The sequence below is a fragment of the Athene cunicularia genome (assembly GCF_003259725.1).
Source record: "Athene cunicularia isolate RWA chromosome 28 unlocalized genomic scaffold, athCun1 chr28_part1, whole genome shotgun sequence".
NCBI lineage: Eukaryota > Metazoa > Chordata > Aves > Strigiformes > Strigidae > Athene > Athene cunicularia.
Window position 1 is genome coordinate 1,226,472 of NW_020799139.1, and position 20,498 is coordinate 1,246,969.

The following is a 20,498-nucleotide window of genomic DNA, read 5'->3' on the forward strand; positions in this document are numbered from 1 at the left end:
CCGTGCGCTCAGTGCGGGACGGAGCCGCGATGGAGAAGCCGCGGCGGGCGGTGGTGGTGACGGGTACGGGGCGGCGGCGGGGGGAGCTGTACCCTCTGTGGGGTGATAAGCAGGAGGTCTGGGGATGGAGGATGAGATCTGGGGGACATGAGGACGGGGGCTGCTGTGGGTGAGGGGTATTGGGGCTGGAGGGGTGCACGCTGTTCCGTGAGAGGCTTTGCGGCGGCTTCCCTAGCGTTTGGCCACACAGTGGGGGGGCTTTGGGATCCCCCTTTTCTATCCCGCAGCCTCCCCGGGGGTTTACTGGTTGGGGAAAGCTGGGGAGCGATTCTCCTAAGGAGTGGGAGAAACATTTGGGGTGCAGGTAGGGATGGGGGTGGCATTTGCTCGCTGACCACCCCATCCTGAGCCGTCAAGGTGTTGAAGCTGTTACCAAAAATCACCCACGCAGCACTGGCAGAAGCGCCTCAGGGAAGAATAAGGGAGGGAATGAAAAGGCCCCGACATCCGAGAGCTTGTCAGGCTCCTTTCCCCCGGGGTACAAAGGCCGGCCGGCTTGATTTGTGGGGAAGGCAGCTCTGTGACAAATGGGGAACTTGGTGAAACTATTCAGATCTCCCCACCACCACCACCACCACCCCCAGCAGCTGAAGTTGAGGCCGTTTGAATAGCGAGCGCGGGGGCGAGGGGTTTGTTGTCGTCGATGTGCTGGAGCGGTTTTAATTGGAGGCAAGTGTCTTTGCAGAGAGCAGTTGCGGAGAGCGAAGAAGCAGGTGGCAGCAAATTCTGGCTTTCCCAAACCTGTATCTAAGTGCTGAGCGGCCGCACTTGGCGGTGACTAAACAGAAAACTTGCGTCAGTAAATACTCTGCCGCTTGCAATACTTCTCTCTCTTTTTTTCTTCTGTTTTCAGGGAAGTCTGTTTCTAAAATGCTGTGGTTATCTTATCAGGTCTATCCTTGTTTGACAATCTGTAGTCGATGTCACACTAAATTCCTTTTTGAAACTAGCAGTGGCATGGTGTTCCGAGCATGTGCTCGCTGAGGATAAGTATTATTTGTGTGCAATTTCTTTTTTAGAACTGTTTAAGGAGATAATCCCATAAAGATCTCTGCAGCTGGTTTACTGCTAATGAGCCTTGGAGGGCCCTATTGTGGATGCGGAGGAACTCCTGGGCATGCTCGGTGGAGTTTCATGCTGTCGACAAAGTTGCTTATCTTCTGCGAAAGAGATAACTCGAGGGATCTATATAGGAGATGAGTCAGAGGAGCAATAGCCTACAGTTGTATTTGTGCCAGTTTGCGTTTGGCTTCAGAGTGAGAGGGTTACGTTACGTGCGTGGGCACCTGTAGAATTTCAGCCTTCCAGCGGCTGAATTGTTAAAAAGAAATAGATGTATTTTATTTCTTTTGTAAGACTGTTACGATTTCTTTCAGAATTCACGATTGTTTGTTTCTGGAGAGTTGTGTAGGGCATCCCTGACTTGCAGAAACCTCTGAAAAGACATTTGGTATTCAAGTTGTTCCCCAGTGCTGCGGTCACAGCTTGCCTTAGTAACATGGGAGGCTTGCTCACAGGAAAACACACCTACATTTTGATTTTGTGGAGACCTTTGGAAGATTTATTCTGCGGAGATATCGACGTTGGTTAGACTGTAGGAGATCCATCAGTGCCGACGAGCCCATGCTGTGCAAATTCCTTAAGTCATCATGTGCAGTGTAACCTCAGACTTACTGTTGATAGCAAATAGAATGTTTCCATTAACGTGTCATATAATATTTGTAGTCCCTCTCAAATGCTTTCACGAGTTAGACAAAATTTATGTCTCTTAATTGCATTAGGCTCATAGGGTAACTCTGACATTTTAAATTAAACTATATTGACGTTGCTCCCAGATAAATGGCCCAACCTTTGTGTGCTTGCTCAGGAAAAGATGTTATGGATTACTAGTTAACTCTAAGTTACTCATTAGGAAATGTAGACGTGGTGTGTAAGTACCTTTGATAATGCTATCATAACCTTTGCTGCTTGGCCTAGGTGGGTTGTTAGCAGCATTTTGTTTTATTTCCTCCTAAGGCATAACTAATGCTAACAGAGATCTTGGTGAAGTCCCGAGCAGAGAGGAAATATTTGAGACAGGCTTGTCCACATTTCTGGAAGCAGCTGCTGTGGGCTAAAACAATCAGGAGTAGAAAATCCAATCGTGATTCTCATGCCGTGACATCGGTCAACTTATCTGTTAGTAAGTTTTTCTAACCTGGTCGAGAAGGAAGAAATATGCTTCCCCAGTATCTGCTGGGAGAAAAGAGTGTCTTTTGAGGCAAACTATTGTTTTCCTTCACAGTAAAAGGTGTGTAGTTCAAACATTTCTGTGAAGGTCTCTTATTTATTGCTTGGATATAAAGCTTGGGCATTAGAAGGAGAGGATTTTCTGTCAGGGTGTATAAACCAGGAAAGCGTTGACCAAGCTTTGCAACTGTAAGTTTAGTCAAACCTGTAAGGATGACCTCATCACTGTGGATTTTTACTTCTCTTCCAGGGTTTGGTCCGTTTGGAGAGCACGCTGTTAACGCCAGTTGGATTGCAGTTCAGGTAACACTCTAACTTCGTTCTTAGCGAGTTAAAACAGAGCGCCGTGCTGATAACGTATCCTGCCCATTTTGGTTTGCAGCTCTTTTGTAACCTGTCTTCCCAGTTTATTAACTGAGACCAGCTCGCTCCAGATATCCAGATGGTCAGCTGGATAATGTTTTATTCACTTCTCAGAAAACAATCCCTTAGCTAGTAGAATTTAATGAGACTGAGTTAATGTAGCTGAAGCGAGTAAGGAATTCGTAGGCTAACTTCCTAGATTTGAAAAATGTTAAATGGGGCAGGGAGTCTGGAATCTTCCTCTGCCGTAGAGAATTCAAAATAAATAAACAAACCAACCCTGAAGAATTTTCATGTTTTTCTCTCAGCTCTAGCTTGAATCTGGGCAAGTTGGTTAACCCTTAAGCCAAGTCTCATCCCTAATGAGACTCCCACCTGGTAGTTTTGTGGACTCGAGCACACTGCGGCGGTATCCAATGTGGGTCTGAATGTCAGGACTCCAACTCCGAAGCAAAGCAGCTGCTGCTGCCTCCTTTCTTCCCCCGGTTCCTTCTGCAGCCACCTGCTTTCGGTGGCAGAGCAGGAGGAGTCGGGGGTCAGACAGTGTTTGTGCTCTGGAGCAGGTGATGCTTGATGGACCTTGCTGGAGGCAGGAGCGCTCGCAGAGGATCGTTGCTCGAGCAGATCGTACACGCTCAAACAAATCGAGTTTATGCCACTTGTAGCTGCGTAGCTGCGTGAGCATGCTCATCATAACGCTGATATATTCACAAATGAGGCCAGAAGAAGAAATCAAACTCTTGCTAGGTGCCTAACCCAGCTGAGGAGTTAAGGTTGCAGGCTGTAAAAGCATTAGCGAGGGACAGTGCTGCCACATTATCCTGTTTCTTCCTTATTTGTCACTTCTGAATGTGGTTTATGACAAAGCTACTGGGAATTCAAGGTACCTTTTAGTACAGTTGCCCAGGGAATTAAATCTATTTTTCTCCCCAACACATCTCTCCTTCCCTTCAGAACTCTGAGATTAATATCTTCTTTAGAATGCTTTTAAATTAAATCACAAACTCTAATCAATTACAGTCAACTAATGTCCAGATGTCTAATGTGTCGGCTGCTATAAGAAGACCAAACCTTTGCCTGCAAGAGCCTTTTGGAAATTAATATATTTGAGTTAGGGTTCGCTCGGTTTAAGTTTGGGGAAAAATGCAAGCTGTGTATGTGGGGGGAAAAAAAAAAAAGCATGTTACTGATATTTAGTAATGAGGCTAATTGATTTGGTTTGTTCTTATTCGTGTAACGTCAGTTGTTGTAAACAAGCTACTTTTATTCTAGAGGAGATAGACAAAAGGGTATTGTGCTTCTGGGACAGGAAGAGTGGTGGGTGTTCGGATGTTGCTTACAAAACCAAACCTGATGTATAATTCCTGTAAAGAGAAATGGCGTGTCATTCCTTCAGCCTGGCAGCTCGAGGCTGCTCAGCTGTGCGGCTGATAGATGAAGTAATCACGTGCATTTTAAATTCATTTTATGGGCTTGGGGGTGTTGTTTTGAGAGTATAAAACTACAGTTGGTGGTGTGCGATCTGCTGCGTCGGAGCCCGTCTTCCTCCAAGTCCCATTGAACAGCTCATGCTAGCTTCTAACTAAAAACATCAACTTTCAGGCAGCGGGGAGGATTTGCCTTTCCTTACCCCGTCTCAGCCCTGAGAGGCCCAGACAAAAAGGAACAGCATGTCTTTGAGCACATGCGAGTTGGGCATTGTGCAAGTTTCAGACAGGGGACTTCATGGAGCTGAGTGGACACAAAGGCGTGTCTGAGTTTCTGAATCCCAGACGGTGTGATCTGCATTTTAATAGAAGAAAAATCAATTAAACAATCTTTGTAAGTCCTTCCTAGCTTTAGGGCTAAGCTAGTTCTGGTTTATTACATCTTTTATTATTCTGCATCCCGAGGATAAAATTCTCTGCTTTTCTTTCCAGTCCTCTTTTTGGTTTTATTTGGCTTGTATAGAACACGGGTACGGTGTGTCTTTTCCCCCAGACTGCAGGGAATTTCTAGTATAGCTGTTCAGTTTTCAAAGCTGAACGACTTTTACACGTGGGTACCTTAACTAGTGGCAGTAGCAATCTAATAATGGTAAGATCAAATGTAAGATCAAATGTTTGGGGACTTTTTTTGCATGGGGAAGAGATTTCCTATAAATTCAGAGGGAAGAATAACTTCTTCCCGCTTTCTTTTTTGAGGCTTCTGTGTTTTCATCGTTCTAATATTTCCTTTGAGGATTTTTTTCCGCTGCCATTTTTGCTTGGGAGAGACCTTTCTTTCAAGAAGTTGTTACTGAAACGGGCTTTCTCAGTGCATTTTCTGGCCTCCCTGATGGGACTTAGGTGCAGGCACAGGTGTGCCCCGTGGACTGTGAAGCTAATGGGCTCCTGCCTTCATCCCCCTGAAGTGCTTCTGGCTGAGCCCGAGGAGGAGGAGAGAGGTCAGAGTGCATTTTGACATTACTAAGGACAATTGCTGTCAGGGTGTCTAGACAGACCTGATAAGGATATTAAAGGCTCACAAAGACGACCATTGTTGAGGGGTCAGGGAATCGGTCAAACATGTTCGTTTTTCTATATTTGTCAGGTATACAAGGCTGTGGGTAATAAGTTGTCTGGGGGCCAGGGTACATCTTTATTATTGAATGGAAGCGCCCCAACGCTGTGTTTGGTTAAAAGAGAGTTGTGAATTTGTAAAGCTACAGTTTAGTTTGTCTGCGTTTGGAGAAGGTGGCTGTCGCCGAGATGGTGCAGCCCACACGGCCCGAGGTTTCTTGCTCCCTGTTGATGCTGGTTCTGAGCAGCCGGTAAAACTTTCTGCCATCAAATTCATCTTCAGGAGCTGTTTCACGCTCTTTAGAGACGTGATAATGAATTCCTACCAATTAACGCTCTGGAGATCTTCCTAAAGAGACTGACTTGTATTTGAATACGCTCATTTGTAAACTACTTACTTTATTAACACACCACATAAACCAGCTAACGTTTTGAAGGCAGATTTGTGTAAAGAAGATGTGATGAAACATCACTTAGCATCCATCTCTGGTAATGAATGTCTGTGTGTGCCAGACACTAATCAATACAGCAAGCCTTTAATATCAGCCTTGCCCTTAGAGCCAGAGCAAGTGATTTATCATTGTTGTTGCTCATATCTGCTGGTCCATGAAAGTCTTACTCTTGCCTTTGCTGCGTGGTTTAGTTATCTTAAATCTTGTTGCCTGTCTGTGGTCTGTCCATACAAGTGTCAACGCTTGGGTTTTTTCTCAGTAAAGAAACAACTCCTGCTGATAACTACAGAAAAAAAAAAAACTAATATAGCTCATGTTTATACAGAGGAGGTGGGATTGGGGGAGTCCAAAAACCTCAGCTTGTTCTCTCCTTTTAACTGTCTTTAATTCGGAAGACTTAGGGAAACACAAGATTTGAAATGGAGTAAGCTTCGCCGAAAATAGCTAATCTGCACTCCTTAGCCTGAAGTTTGCAAGTATAATTTCTGTGTGCAGGAAAAGAAAGCCTAAGAATTGCATGAAAGAGCAGCTCTTGGTTCTGATCACTGAATCTGAACCTGAAATAGAAATAACTCAATCGTTCAAGAATATTTTGAAAAGTCCTTTGATAGTTTGATGACTTCTTACATTGTTGTTTCTGCTTCTGATCCATGAGGACAACCACAGCAGTTTACGAGTGTGAGTTGCAGGTTATTTTCTTGCTGCATGTGCAGCCCCGTCGGTGTTAGCATGAGGAACCATTCTGAGCTTTTGGCACGAGTAAGCTTGCGTTTTTCAGCCGACACGTATCTCGGAGGAGAGCAGCACCAGATGACGCGCTTCTGCTACGTATTAACTTGTGAAAAGCTGGAGTTGGTTCTTGTAACAAACACAGGCCTGGCGATGCAGATGCAAGAGCACACGGCTGCTCCTGCCTTCAGAGGGAAGGATGCACTTGCAGCTCCTTTCCAGAGGAGACTGAGCTATGGGAGGACTCAGACTAAGGCTCTAAGCTTTGTGGCATGTACAGTCACTTAGCAGTCTTGAAAAGCAGCTGTAAAGTTTTTCAGAGTGCCAAAAAATGTCTTCATCAGAGGGAAGCTTGATCCGAGTGAGATGCTGTTGGAACTAATTAAACACGGTAGCTGAATTCGCTTCAGCTGCTGGAAAAGTGCCTCCCGGTGTAGACTTGTACAAGGCTCCTAGGTTTGAGCTCAGCTGATAGTTTCAAGAATATTTTTTTCAGAGGCTTTAGACCCTGTGGGTGTATCCTTTCCTTGAGTTCTTGAAAGTTTGGGTTTGATGGCTCTGAAAGGTTGCACTTCTGATGAAGTCCTGTTCTGGGCTAGACTGGCAAAGTCTGAAATACCAAATGAGCAAGGCTCAGACCAAAGCTTTACTGGTGAGACTGGAGTGTGCTGGAATGGAGACCAAAGCAGAGCAACGGGGAAGTGTCCAGGACCATGGGCTGCATGTAGAGGGAACTCAGAGCGTTGGGGTGAAACTGTGCTTTCCAGTCAGGTGTACTGGGGGGAAAAAAGAAAAGATCCTTCCCCTTCCCTCTGATTTTAAAGAAGTCTGCAAGGTATTTAACTGACACTACGTGTTTTAAAAGGTTTAAAGGAAATTGGCTAAGTTGATTGCCTGGATATTTGGGATGTTTTCAAGGCATGGCTTTAGTTAACGTTCTAGAGGGAAAAATAATTTACTGCATTAGTCGAGTCACTACAATGGTAACAGCTCATGTTGCAAAGTTAAGTACAATATATTTGGTATTAGGTAGAGCCAGCGCTGGAAACCTGTTTTACATTTTGGAAGCAGGCTGCACTGTATGCCAGATTCTGCCAAAGTAAAAGTGAGACAAATATGTTGAGGAGGGTGTGCCAGTGTTGCTTCAGTATCTGATACGAGGAGTGTTTGCTGATATTTGTGGGGACTCACAGCCACAGAATCGGAGCCTGGTAGCACCGTCACCTAATCCTGAGAGCTCTTTATCTGCAGACAGGTAGGAATTTGCTGTCCAGGCCAGGAGTCCTGAGCAAGGACAAATTAGACAATGAATATAATCCTCCCGATTCTACTTTCTCTACATAATACCTAGTTCTTTCAAGAAGTGAATATAACTATAAATAATGTAGCCAACCTTTCTTTTGAGTGTGGGTGTTGCTGATAACTATTGTCAGTTAAATGTTGGTTTCTTTGTTATACACACATCAGAGCAAAACAAACGGTCCTGTCGAAGACTGTTAACACAGGTGGAGAGATGTCTTTGTTGTTCCCCCTTATGTCTGGGTTTGGGTTTTTTTCACAGTGGTGTTTACAAGGTTATACAGCCTGTAGTGAGAATTGATGTTAGTCCCTCACAGCAGACTCACTCTGCCCTTAAACCTCCCTGAAGTGTATCCTCTGCTGAGTATATCCTCCTCCTCGTGTCTGACCATCTTGGCTTTGTTTCCTTATATTCTCAGGAGTTGGAGAAGCTAGGACTGCGAGATGACGTGGATCTGCATGTCTATGAAGTCCCAGTTGAATACCAGACAGTGCAAAGACTCATTCCTGCATTATGGAAAAAACACAGTCCACAAGTGAGTGAGTGAAGGGAGGAGGAGAAAAGACAGGGCAAAGGGTTGAAATCTGTCCTGCATACAGCAACGAACGTAACACGAATCCCATTTTTTAACGTATGTTCAGCCTGGTAGCCCCTCGCTAGGTCTTTTTTTCTTGCGAGAACACGTGAATTTGTAGAATTTTATAGCTCAGATTAGAGTGCTCCAATTAACGGGAGCAGTCAGTGCGAAGAGGCCGCTGCAAAGGGCTGTCTAGACAGCTGGTGGTTAGTCTGTGCCACCTGGGCTCCTCAGCGGTGGGCTGGGCTCTGAACCTGCCAACCTGCATGTTGACCTGGATTAAATTACAATTTAGGCCAGGAGGGGGTGAAAGAAGAATTGTTCTGTACCAGACCCACGAGTTCATTGATAAAATGACTTATTACTGTGATATTCATGTAAAAACTCCTGTAACGACTCCATAAGTCTCTAACTGGGAGTAGCAGGCTGTTGATTTTCCACTGTTTGTCCGCTGGTTTGATCTAACGTGCTTCTTTTCTCTTGTAGTTGGTGGTTCATGTGGGTGTTTCGGGTATGGCTACGACTGTAACTCTGGAGAAGTGTGGCCATAACGTAGGTTATAAAGGCTTAGACAACTGCCGTTTCTGCCCGGGCTCTCAGTGTTGTGTTGAAGGTGGCCCAGAATGCATCGATTCCATTATCGACATGGACACTGTTTGCAAGAGAGTCTCAGCGTTGGGGCTGGATGTGACTGTCACCATATCTAAGGACGCCGGCAGGTACGGGGTCACCAGCCATCGATGGGGACAGCAGACTCATCCCACAGGGCCTGTTCCCTTCAGGCTCAACTCCTGAGCTCTGTACAGTTCATAGGCGCTTCACTTCCCACGGGGCTGGCATGGGAAAACAGTCTGAAACGTACAGACCCAGAATTGGAGACTTCAAAAAAAGGAAAATTCCCCTTCTAGAAATTAAGGGGTTTTTTATCAAATGTGTGCATTTCAGCCTAGGTAGCAAAGGATTCAAAAATCTCTTCTTTAAAACACCATCTTATTTTTCAGTGATCGCCCAGTCAGGACAGGGGGAAAAGGAAAAAAAAAAAGAGATCTTTACATTTCTTTGTCCTAAATTTGATTAAAGCAATGCCACAGACTCTCTTGTGTTCCACTCTGTTGTGTCCCACTCTCTACTGCAGGATGTTTGCTGCAGTGCTGAACGTTAAGAATACACGGTCCATCCCGTCCTGCACTTTGCACGTTGTATTTGTCACTTGTTGCTAAATAAGCTCTATTCTTGTATTTCAGATACCTCTGTGACTTCACTTACTACACTTCCTTATACCAGAGCCGTGGGAGGTCAGCTTTTGTTCATGTGCCTCCGCTGGGAAAACCATATACCGCAGAACAGCTGGGTCGGGCGCTACAGGCTATAATAGAAGAAATGCTTGATGTTTTGGAGCATTCTGAAGACAAAATCAATTGTCAGCATGAACACTGAAAGTGGGCAGAAGCTATCTTAGTATTGCACTTCCAAAATTTTCCCTGCTACTGAAGTAACTGGGGAAAACGGTCTGAAACGTACAGACCCAGAATTGGAGACTTCAAAAAGGAAAATTCCACTTCTAGAAATTGACCTTTTTTTTTTTTTTTTTTTTTTTTTTTTTTGTGTGAATTTCAGCCTAGGCAACAAAGGATTCAAAATCTCTTCTTTAAAACACCTGCAACTACTCATTTCTGAAGTGACTGAAGTGTGTGTGCTGTGCTTTATCCAGAGCTTATCTGTCAGCCAAGTGACAGCTACTGACCAGTCTAATACAGCGCAGATGGAAAATTTCTCCTCTGGACTTGACGTTCAGGTGCAGGGAATTGATAACCCAGTCTTCTAATGACTAGTTCTTAAGTTGAAAGGTTTGCTTTCGTTTTGTTTCGGGTTTTGGTTTTTTTTTTTTCCCCCTCTTTGGCCCCAATTATAGGTTACAGCATAAAAGTACAGCTGAAAAGAGTTGGAATGGTGTGGGTTTGTCTGTCGTAAAACGGCGCTTGATGGAGACGAGGAGTCTTTGAAATTGCTTTGCTGAAATGGAAAAATATTTTAGGCACCGATTTCTCACCCCACGTTGTCCAGATTTTCGTCGGGTCCTCTGTTATGTACTGGTTAACTGGTAGCTGCAGATAGAAGGGATGTGTTTTGGGTTCCTTTTGTTGTGGAGCAGGAGATACCTTTTTTTTTTTTTTTAAATTTTAATTTTTTGATTTTGTAAACAGTATGAGCTGAACTTGCGCCAAATATTTCCAAATGTCTTTTTTTATTACGCTCTCGATGCCACCTTCCTCACTCAAGTCAACCATATACCTCCTGTACAAAACACATTGTTTCATATGTGTATAAAACAAATCATTAGCGGTTAAATAGCTTTGCTAAAGGCCACTTTCTCCGCAGGAGATCTTTATCCTAGACTCTTGGTGCTAGCTGTTATTTTTAAGGTGAAGGTTGAGTAATTTATAACTTCCTCAGTTATAAATTTTCATTCTTGTTAAAGGTTAGGAGAGTAATGTTTAACTTAAATTCCAAGTTGCCACCTTGATTTATTATAGGCATAAATATGCAAACGTGCGGATTCAAAGACATTCTGCCAGATCAAATCTAAAATCTTAAGCCTATTCCCACTGTCTGTAAACCAGAGGCAATTATTTGAAAACTAGAAATTTTGCTTACAATGAGTATTCCGGGCTGTTTATTACTGTCCCCCTCCCAATGGGAGGGTACAAAGTGCTGCTTCTTGTGTGAACTTTCCCAGTAATTAGCGTGGGGAAGTGTACACGCAGGTTCTAAGCGGGAATTTAAAAGTGGTTGACGCTAGTCGTGCGTGTAGATTTGCTTCTAAATTACAAAACTCCACCAAAAGACGGAGGGTGTTACAGTGGGAACAGACACAAAATTCGTAATCGATGACCAGTAGGTCTCATTGAGGGGCCATTTAAATGAAGAAGTCTGTCATTGGGTTCTTTTACGAATATATATATATATATCTATATCTATTAAAAAAACCCCACCACATTTTGAACCGTTTTAAAATACCATTATTTAACTTTTTCTAATGATGAATGATTCTGCTATAGTATCTCTCAGTGAGAGCTGCCATTAACTTGCTGTTTTCCAGTAGAAGTCTCGTGACAAAGGAAATACCACTTCTTGTAACCCTCGAGAGAGGAGGAAGACTTCTGCAGTTGTAGTAACTTTACTAAGGGGACCTGTTTATGAAGATGTTTGGATAAACTTCTGGTTTACCGAGGAAATTACCACTGTATTTACTCTGCAGGCTTTCCTGATCAAAAGAGTTTGCCTTCAAAGTAAATATTCTCTTTTGCATTCAGATACGAAGTAGCACTTGTCAGATTGTCAGCAGGCAGGCGGGCTTTCTGATTAGTAATTTATTATATTTAAATATTTTGTTTAAATATTCGTGGTTTGACACATTTCTGCAAATAGTTGAGCTACCTGTAGGTTTATTCCTTTATCTGGTAAGTTTTTGTCATCGGTGTATCTTAGCTGCTAAAAGAGGAGTAATTCATGTATTCTGCTAAGTTCAGCCAATTGATTTAAGTCATTTTCAGTAATGCTATTTAATTTACGTGTAACATAGTTGTGAATACAACGGGAGTGGAAGATCAGCGGTGTAGTGAGGCGATAACAAAGTAAACAATGGTGGCGTGGAAGCAGCCGTGGGAAGGGCTGGTGGGTGCTGTGGGGAAGGTCTGGCCGTGGGTGCTGTGGGGAGGATCTGTCCGTGGGTGCAGTGGGGAGGGTCTGGCCGTGGCCATCCCTCTCCTGGAGCAGAGCGGGTGGAGCAGGTCACTGCCCGGGCTCTGTTAGTGAGACGGGTCTCAGCGAGCCGTGCCCTGTCCGTCCCTCTCTGTCCAACGTTTGCGCTTCCTTCGAGCGGAGCAGCAGCCCTGGAGATGCCCCCGATGTGGCTCCAAATCCCTCGGCAGGGAGGGCAGCCAGCGGCGGCGGCGCGGGGAGAGCAGTTTTCCACGCTGGTTTATTCAGCCTGGGGAGTTCTGTCCCGTTCGACACCTAGAGATGTTCATTCCTGGGTGCTCCCTGATGCCCAGGGGGAAAATCTTGAGCTGATTTCCACGACTGCTGTTTGTCCAAGGACTGCAGTGGTTGACCTTCTCTGTCAGTGTGAAAAATCTCATTTTTTGGAAGTACTTTGCTTTTGGGTGTTGCTTTGAGCGGTGCGTTCCCTCATAATCTTGTTTTTGTGAAGCTTCCGTGTGATCAGTTTATTAGAAAACATAATTTATTTTATAACTTTTGGGGGTTTTTGAGAATTAGTCCTCAGAGCTTGTAAAGGGTGTCTTGGTGGTAGAGAAATTTTGTATAGTGAAACTTTAAAAAATGGCATTAAACTAATTTTATTTAATCTGACCTAAATTAAATACGTTTGGTTTTTTGAAAGGTTTTTTTTTTGTTAAATCCATTCATTCATAATGCCTTTTCTATAGGTTTCCATTTTCTTTGGAAATAGGACGTCGAACTAATGCAGAGCTTCAAAAAGCTGATGTTTTGTGTAATTCCGACTATTTACTTTCTCTTCCAGATCCTCAATAAATAGAATTTGCTAATTTGCACTGACTGGGAGACCTGTTGCCAACCACAAAAAATATTGTGCTAGCGAGCAAGCGTAGGAAGTTCAGGTTCAGTATTAATTACTGTGCTTGCAATTTGTAAAATGTAAAAGCTGGTAAATTTTTTTTAGAATCCTGTGATTGCAGAATTGTCTCTGGGGAGACGATTCACGGGGAAATGGGGGTGAGAGTATTTTGTGTGGAAGAGAGAATTAGGGAGGTTCCACTGTATTGGGTCTGATGTCATTTTAGCTACTTGCTGGCAGCTTGGGGTAGGAACTGGCTAACGTGTTGGTGAAGTTCGGTGATGACAATTTAATTGTTTCAGTTATTAAATGCTGCGGAGGATTTTTGAGGAACTCCAGGTACTCGTGAACTCCTTCATGATTTGATGACGCTGATGTCAGGAGATATTTCCTTTGAATTAAACGTGGTAATTACTCTGTAAAACACGGCAAAAAGCAACTGTGAGCTTTGACAGTTTCTTTACCTTAAAGACTTGTGAGGGACTTGATGATCCTTGTGGGTTCCCTTTGAACTTGAGATATTCTGTGGTGTGGTTGGAGGTAAACACCCACTCTCCAGAAGCTGGCTGTACTTTTTTTGAGCAGCTTTTGGAAAGGATTTCCAAACCCTTAAGATGGTAGGGGAGCAGTTCACGCTTACCTGGAGTGTTCCCCAACCTGATTGCTTCCTCCTAAACGTGGTAGTAGTGGGAAAGGATGAAAAAGTCATGAAGATGGTCAGAGGTGTTGAGTGTGGTTGTGACATGAGAGACTGCAGCCAAGAACTGCTGAGCTTCAGGAGTCCTTCCAGGGAGGACCTGACTGAGGGTGTTTCAAAGTTTAAAGACTTCATGAAAACCAAGCAGTTGCTCTGCCTTCACCCTGGAGAGGAGGGAAGTTCAAAGGCAAGGCGTCTAGAGTAAATTTGAGATAAACACTTTGTGACTGGCTCCTTGCAGAAACGGAGAAGGCGTTTGCGTGCAGCGCCGCGTTGTGAAGCGTAGCCTGATGCGTTGGGTCCTGCCTGCTGCCCGCAGCAGAAAAACAGACTCGTTGAACCAGGGCTCTGATCCAACACGTCAACTTCTCTTTGTCTCCGTAGGGTTTGCACTGCACGTACTGTGGTAAGTCAGGTAGGAAACTCTACTATTTGTATTTACTTACCTAGACAGTCACGCTTAGATGTAGCATTCAAACTCCGGTGTGTCTCTCGCTGCTCTGCCGGTTGTGCAGGCAATATTTAACCTTTTAGTGCCTCAGTCAGCTGGCAAAGGGGATTATTCCAGGCCACTGTCAGGCAGCGCCGTGCCTGGGATAAAAGTCCAGGAGCTTCCAGGCCTGCAGACTCGCAAAGGGACAGCACAGACTCCCAGTGTTGTTATTTTTGTTCGTGGAAAAGTCTAAAAAAATTATAATCCGCTTGAAGTTCTAATAAATAATCTTCGTTTGATTGTGTGATTCGTTGACCTCGCATGCAGGCTTTCTGATGAAATGTATAACAGGAATTGCAGTAGGAGGAGCTTCTCAAAACCAAAAATGGGAAAAACCACATAAATAAAGGAGTTGAGCTGGTAATTCCCCGCTAACACAAGAGCTGGCGGTGGGCTAAAGCAGCAGTTATGGTCTGACCGTGTTACTTCATGCGTTAACTCGTGACTCGTGCATCTTTTCTAACTTCTAGTGTGTTTCTAACTCTCTAACCACGCAGCTGATGCTCAGACACTAAAGCTACTTTAAGAGTGAGTGGTGGTGTTTGACAGCTGACTGGAAACCGGTATGTTTAGAAGTAGAAAGTACACTTGTGGGGGGTTTGTTGTTGTGTTGGTTTTTGGGGTTTTTTTTAATTATGATTTTCAGATTTCATCCCACAGTGCAGATAATAAAATTGTCGGCAGTTAATTTGTACATACTTTCATAAAGTAACTTTGTTCCTCTTGTCTCCTTTACTTTAGTAGGCTATCCAATAATATTTTAACGAGAGAAATTTCAGAGTTGTGAAGGCTTTCTTTCAAACTGCATCTGTTGGCTTGGATAAAATACCCCTAGTTGATACCATAACTACACATCTTGACGTAGATGGATTTGTTATTTTTGCACCAGAAACCCTGATGTTTTGCAGTAAAAAGTGCACTTTTTCTTAAAAAAAAAAAAAATTTGTATTCATGTCTGATTAGTGTCTTATGTGATGAAAGTGGTATTCTGCCAAACCTCCAAAGCTGAGGATATTGTTAATTCTTCATCGTATTAATTGAAACCTGAGATCTGCTTCTGCTCAGTCTTATTTTAAGACAAAGTAGAGAAGAAAATGCTTCCCCATAGATAGGAATTTAAATATAGGAAACGAAACTATACACTGCCCTTAAATAAAACTCTGTGCTACTTAAATACACGTTCAGGTTTTCTATTGCACCAGCTTCTTAAATCGCAAATGTTTACTTTGATTAAACAGGGAGTGCCTTGTCCTGTGCTGGGCTCACGTTTGGAAGGCAGAGTGGTGGTGATGGGGACAGATGAGCCCTTTGCACATAAGGTGGGTGGAAAGACGGGGCTTTTCGGCACTGGGAGAAACTGCTGAACTTGTTTGGTGTCCCCTTTATCCAAGGATGCTCTTCAGAAACTGAATTGAGTTCTCGAGGTTTTCTGACACACACTCGGACCTGACGAAGGAAAAAAACAAAAACAGTTTTTGCTGCTTCGTTGTCACTCTCGGTTAGGTTGGCCAAATTTGTGAAGGTTTTTCCGTCTCTTCTTTAAGGTTAAGTGTTTCGTTCAGACTCTGTTATGCATGTTAGAGCATCACTCAGCCTCTCGGGTCCTCTGTTCGTTAATTGTGGTGAAATAAACAGTTGTCTGTCTGGGTATCTCAGGTGTTGCCAATCTCATGCTTATCAGGACCCTTGGAGCTACAATTCTAAATCTGTTGGGGCTTCTGTTTTTCTCAGTGTGTTCTTGCAGTGCCTTGTAAAACCAAACAATCTAGTGTGTCACAAAAGGGCTGTGTAATAAAGAACCGTTAACATACTTTCAGCTTGCTATTGCTAGACTGGACTTTGTAACTGAAAATTTAAACTGATGTTTGAAAGTAAATAAAGAGTTTAACTCTGGCTCGTGGTGCTCTTTAACAGTTGTCGGAGGAAGGTGTTTGTAAAGATTGCTTTTTGTAGAGTGGGAGTTACATCCCAGTGATCTCAGACTGACCAGACAGCAGCGGTTTTGGTTTTAGACCATCCCCTGAGCGCCCTTGGAGGATTTGCATCCCCTGCCCCGTCCCATGAAGCTGTTTTTTAGAATGAGAACTGATGCCCTTGAGCCTCGTTCTCTTAGACCTCAGCTACGTATCTTGGATGTTTGTGCCATTTTATTCAGAAGAATATTTAGGAATTTTATCTTGTCATCTTCTATTCTGTACATGTGTTTCTTTTAGCTGTTACGGCCTCTCTTTGTCCTTCGAGGTAAATTTTCCAGCCCTCGCTTAGACCACGTATCCTAACGGAGCAACAGCCAACCCTTCTAAACCCAGTGCTGCGCTGAAATATTTACACAAAATTTGGTCAGCATTGCTGATATTAAAATACAGAGGCCCAGGGAGTGGATCCTGACCCTGATTTAATGAAGACTCTTCCAGGCACGCGGCAGGACGGTCAGTTCCGAGAGCCTGTAACCCTGACAGCTTTGGGGAGCAAAAACTACTTAAATTTGTGAGTCTGAGACCCATTTCACTCCGAGCTGGATAATTCCAGGAGACAGTGGTGAAAGGATCTGATGAATAACCCCCCTTGTACGCTTCCCACATGAAAAACGCCAGTTCTTCTCGGATTTTTGGATGTTTATTCACAAGAAAAGTCTCGATAGAACCTCCCTTCGCATCTCGGAGAGCGGAGTTTGGAGCCGTGGTCCTCCAGTGATTGGAGTTGCCTCTGTGCATGCTAAGCTAGTGTCAGGCCAAGACTAAATCTGGTCTTACCCCACCCATGACGTTAAACAAACAAAAAAATAACTCTTCAATAACTCTTTCTTCTTTGTTCTTAGATGAGGGATGTGTACAGCCCAGTCTGCTCTTGTTAGTGCCTCTGGGATCTGCAGTGGCTGGAGCACGAGTGGTGAGAGGATGTTCTGGGCATCAGTAACGGGCGGGGCTGAGCGGGATGTGGGACTTGCAGTCGCTTTCCTGGCGGAAAAGTGCTAAAACTGGGGTGTGCTGATGTCTGAGGCATGAGGAGCTGGAGATCACAGCTTGTCCGATTGACTTGGGTTTCCTTTTTCGCTTGAGTTCCGCAGCCATGTCCTGCCCGGTGAACCCTAAATCTTGTCAGGTTTTTTTCCAGATCTGTCACTTAAAAAAGTGTTTCTGCTTTACACACCCTTTCCTGTTCTCACGTGGGCTGAAATGGCAGCAGCAGTTCCCTGTCTCTCCATAGACTTAGTCTGGGCCAAAGAGGGTTTCAGCAACGCAGCCTTGTGGGATGCAGCAGGTGACCCGCTGGCAGCGGAAGCCGCTGTGATTCCAAACCTGGCTCGGATCCATAGGCTGCAGATCCCTCGCAGCCTTCCTAAGCCACTTGGGAACCTGCTGTAAGGCATTTTCTAGCCAGATTTCTTCTGCCACTCTCTTCTTCCGGAGGAAGAGCTCTCTCGAGGATCGTGGGAAGATGAGCAGCACGTCTGGAAGCTGCTGAGGTGCATCGAGCTTGAGTGCTGTTGTGTGCTGCATTCCCTGAGAGTGAGTTGTTAACCCCGGAGCTCTCCTCCTCTCTTCCAACAGCATCTTTTCACTGTGCCGGGCTGCTTCATCGCTGTCGACTGAGTGCTGCTGGAGGCCGGCTGCTACCACGGCTGCTCTTCCGAGGACAGGCACAAATCAGAGAATCCAAAGCCCTTGCAGCTCCTCCAGCCCAGCCATGACCCTCACCCTGACCCTTCCCAACTCCCCCAGATCCCTCAGCGCTGGCTCAGCCCGACTCTTCAACCCCTCCAGGGATCCCGGGGACTCCCCCCTGCCCTGGGCAGCCCATCCCAAGGCCCAACAGCCCCTTCTGCACAGAAATCCTTCCTCAGAGCCAGCCTGACCCTGCCCTGGGCAGCTTGAGGCCATTCCCTCGGGGCCTGGCGCTGGGGCCTTGGCTCCAGAGACTCATCCCCCCTCTCTGCCCCCTCCTGGCAGGGAGTTGCAGAGGGCCAGGAGGTCTCCCCTCAGCCTCCTCTTCTCCAGACTGAACCCCCCCAGTTCCCCCAGCCGCTCCCCAGCAGACCTGTGCTCCAGACCCTGCCCCAGCTCCGTTGCCCTTCTCTGCCCACGCTCGAGTCATTCAGTGGCCTTTTTGGGGTGAGGGGCCCAAAGCTGAACCCCCTCAGCGAGGGGCGGCCTCCCCAGTGCCGAGCCCAGGGCTCAGATCCCTTCCCTGTCCCTGCTGGCCACGCCAGTGCTGACACAAGCCAGGATGCCGTTGGCCTCCTCGGCCCCCTGGGCACACTGATGGCTCCTGTTCAGCCAGCTGGCAACCAACTCCCAAGGTCCTGCTCTGATCCACAGCTCTCCAGCCACTCCTCCCCAGGCCAAAACACAAGTCCTGTGTTAGCTGCTTCCAGGCAGCCACTGCCACTGCTGCCACTGGTCCTGACTGGGAGCAAACTGGGGCGATGGGGAGGACTGGTGCCACCAGATGGTGCTGCCATACAGCCAGAGCTTGCACAGCGTCGAGCCTGGCCCGGGACAGCCTGGCACAGGTACAACACATGGACAGCTTCAGCTTGGTCCTGGGGGCTTCTCGTGGTCCCGACTGCCCCCACCTCTGGTGCCGCTGGGATGGGAGGAGCGGAGGCGTCACCAAGCGAAGGAACGGCAACACGAGCAGCGATTGCACCGAGGATGTTGGACATTCAGCGTTTGCCCCTCGCCAGCTGCTCTGCAGAGCAGGTTGGATGTCGCATTTATCACCTCAAGGCACGGCTTTGCTAAGTCCGAGGGGTAAAGCTAAGCAAAGCTAAAGCCCGCCCTGGTAAAGCCCAGAGCCAGCCCGGCGTAGCGAGGTGGGAAGGGGCTCGGGGAGGTCACGCTGTGGTCCTTGCCCAAAAGCTGCCCCCTGCTCCGGAGAGTTAACGGTGATTTTTGACTGGAGGGGCGATCAGAAAGGAAAACGTGATGGTTCTTTTTGAATCTCTGCTTTTCCCATCTTTTTTCAATGTCGTAGCTCTGGGAACGTTTGGTGGTTGTGTTTTGTTTTTTTTTTCCTGAGCTGCCCGTGAGTTCTCCAGCCTTTTCTTCAGAGCTGGAGCACTGTGGTGTTCTGCTTTTGTTAGACTCGCTGATACCCAGCACGCGACGGGCACCGGGGAGCTTCAAGATCTTCCTCAAACGTGAGCCAGGACGTGCTCTCCCGGGAGAGAACACAGGCTCTCCCATGAGCCAGCCCCCGATGAAATCACTCCCGTTTTAATTTGCTTTATAAGGTGATAAGCTTTTCCTGCAAGGCGGTGTTTCCAGAGTGATGTCATGCTGTTGGGTAAAGCCCCGTGTCAGTGAGTTCGTTTTGCAACCGGAACTCTCCGGAGGGAGAGATCGAAGGTTTCTCTGTTTGGCGGTGAGGAAGCTCATCCCAGAGCATCCCGCTTGGGATTCTTGGATGCAGATCCAGAGAACTGGGGAGGAGATCTCTGCTGGACCGGCTCCTTATAGATCTTCATTTTTTTTCTTGTAACAGCCTGCTCTATTCCCCATCTTTTCTTCCTCCGGCCCTCCAAACCCTTAGTAAATGAGGTGGGATTTTTGGGCCGCCTCCATCTGGCAGGCTGCTTGCCCTCCGCGTTTTCCCAGCTTGCAAATCAAAGCTGACCTCAAGCGAAGGTGCTGGAGAGCCCACCCTCCCTTACAGCCGCTGCCGAAGGGCTCCCCAGAGCTTCACTCCCAAGCTCGCAGCTGCGGATCTGGTGCAGGGGAATGGCTGGAATTTCCTGCCCGCTCCGAGCAGCCCGCGCTGCCTTCAAGTGGAGGCATGTGCGAGCAGGTCCCGGGTCAGGGTTTGCTGCCTCTTGCACCCTGGGCTGGGCGGCTGGGGATGGACACGCTCCCAGTGCAGCACAGAATTCCCAGTGTGAGGTTTCCATGCCAGGGGTGATGCTCTGGCCGAGTATTTCCCCGTGCCAGGGCTCCTCACCGTGGCATTTCAGCCACGTTTTTCTTCCTCTGCTGCTTGGAGGTACCTCATGGTCTGGCTCCAGCACTCCAGGAGATACAAATGAATATTCACCACCTACCTCTGCTACGGACTGGGGTTTTCTTGATCATTTCCCAACCAGCATCACGGCTCAGGCCTGGGGGAAAGTCTCTTTTTGCTGCTCATCTCAGCTGCTTCCCGCTGCGGTGGCAGCTCTGGTGTGGGAGCAGCGTGCCCTGTGTACTCAGCCCTTCCCCATGTCACACTCCGGTGACTAATTCCCTCCTGAGGGACACAGAAGCCTGATCCATGCCCGGGTTCACAAATAAATTTATTTCTGTTGGAGGTTAGACTAACAGCAACCTCGCTTAATTCTGCAGCAGCTTTCATTCTCAGCCCTCATCCAAAATTGTGCCTCGTGCTTAAAAAAAAATGTCCAGACTTAAAATCCTACAGTTGTAAGGAGCTTTCGGGGTTGTCCTTCCCTTGTGGCATCTCCTGAGGCTTTCCTTGGTAAA

At 46.2% G+C, this 20,498-nt stretch overlaps 1 protein-coding gene across 1 annotated transcript; it reads left to right on the forward strand.

The window, feature by feature from the left end:
• Positions 1-19: 19 nt before the first annotated feature.
• PGPEP1 (pyroglutamyl-peptidase I) lies at positions 20-15,933 on the forward strand. The gene is made up of 5 exons (XM_026864943.1): positions 20-63; positions 2,540-2,592; positions 8,092-8,208; positions 8,737-8,969; positions 9,495-15,933. Exons 1-5 carry the CDS (start codon positions 30-32, stop codon positions 9,685-9,687), a joined length of 630 nt encoding a protein of 209 aa, XP_026720744.1. The 5' UTR covers positions 20-29; the 3' UTR covers positions 9,688-15,933.
• Positions 15,934-20,498: the final 4,565 nt, after the last annotated feature.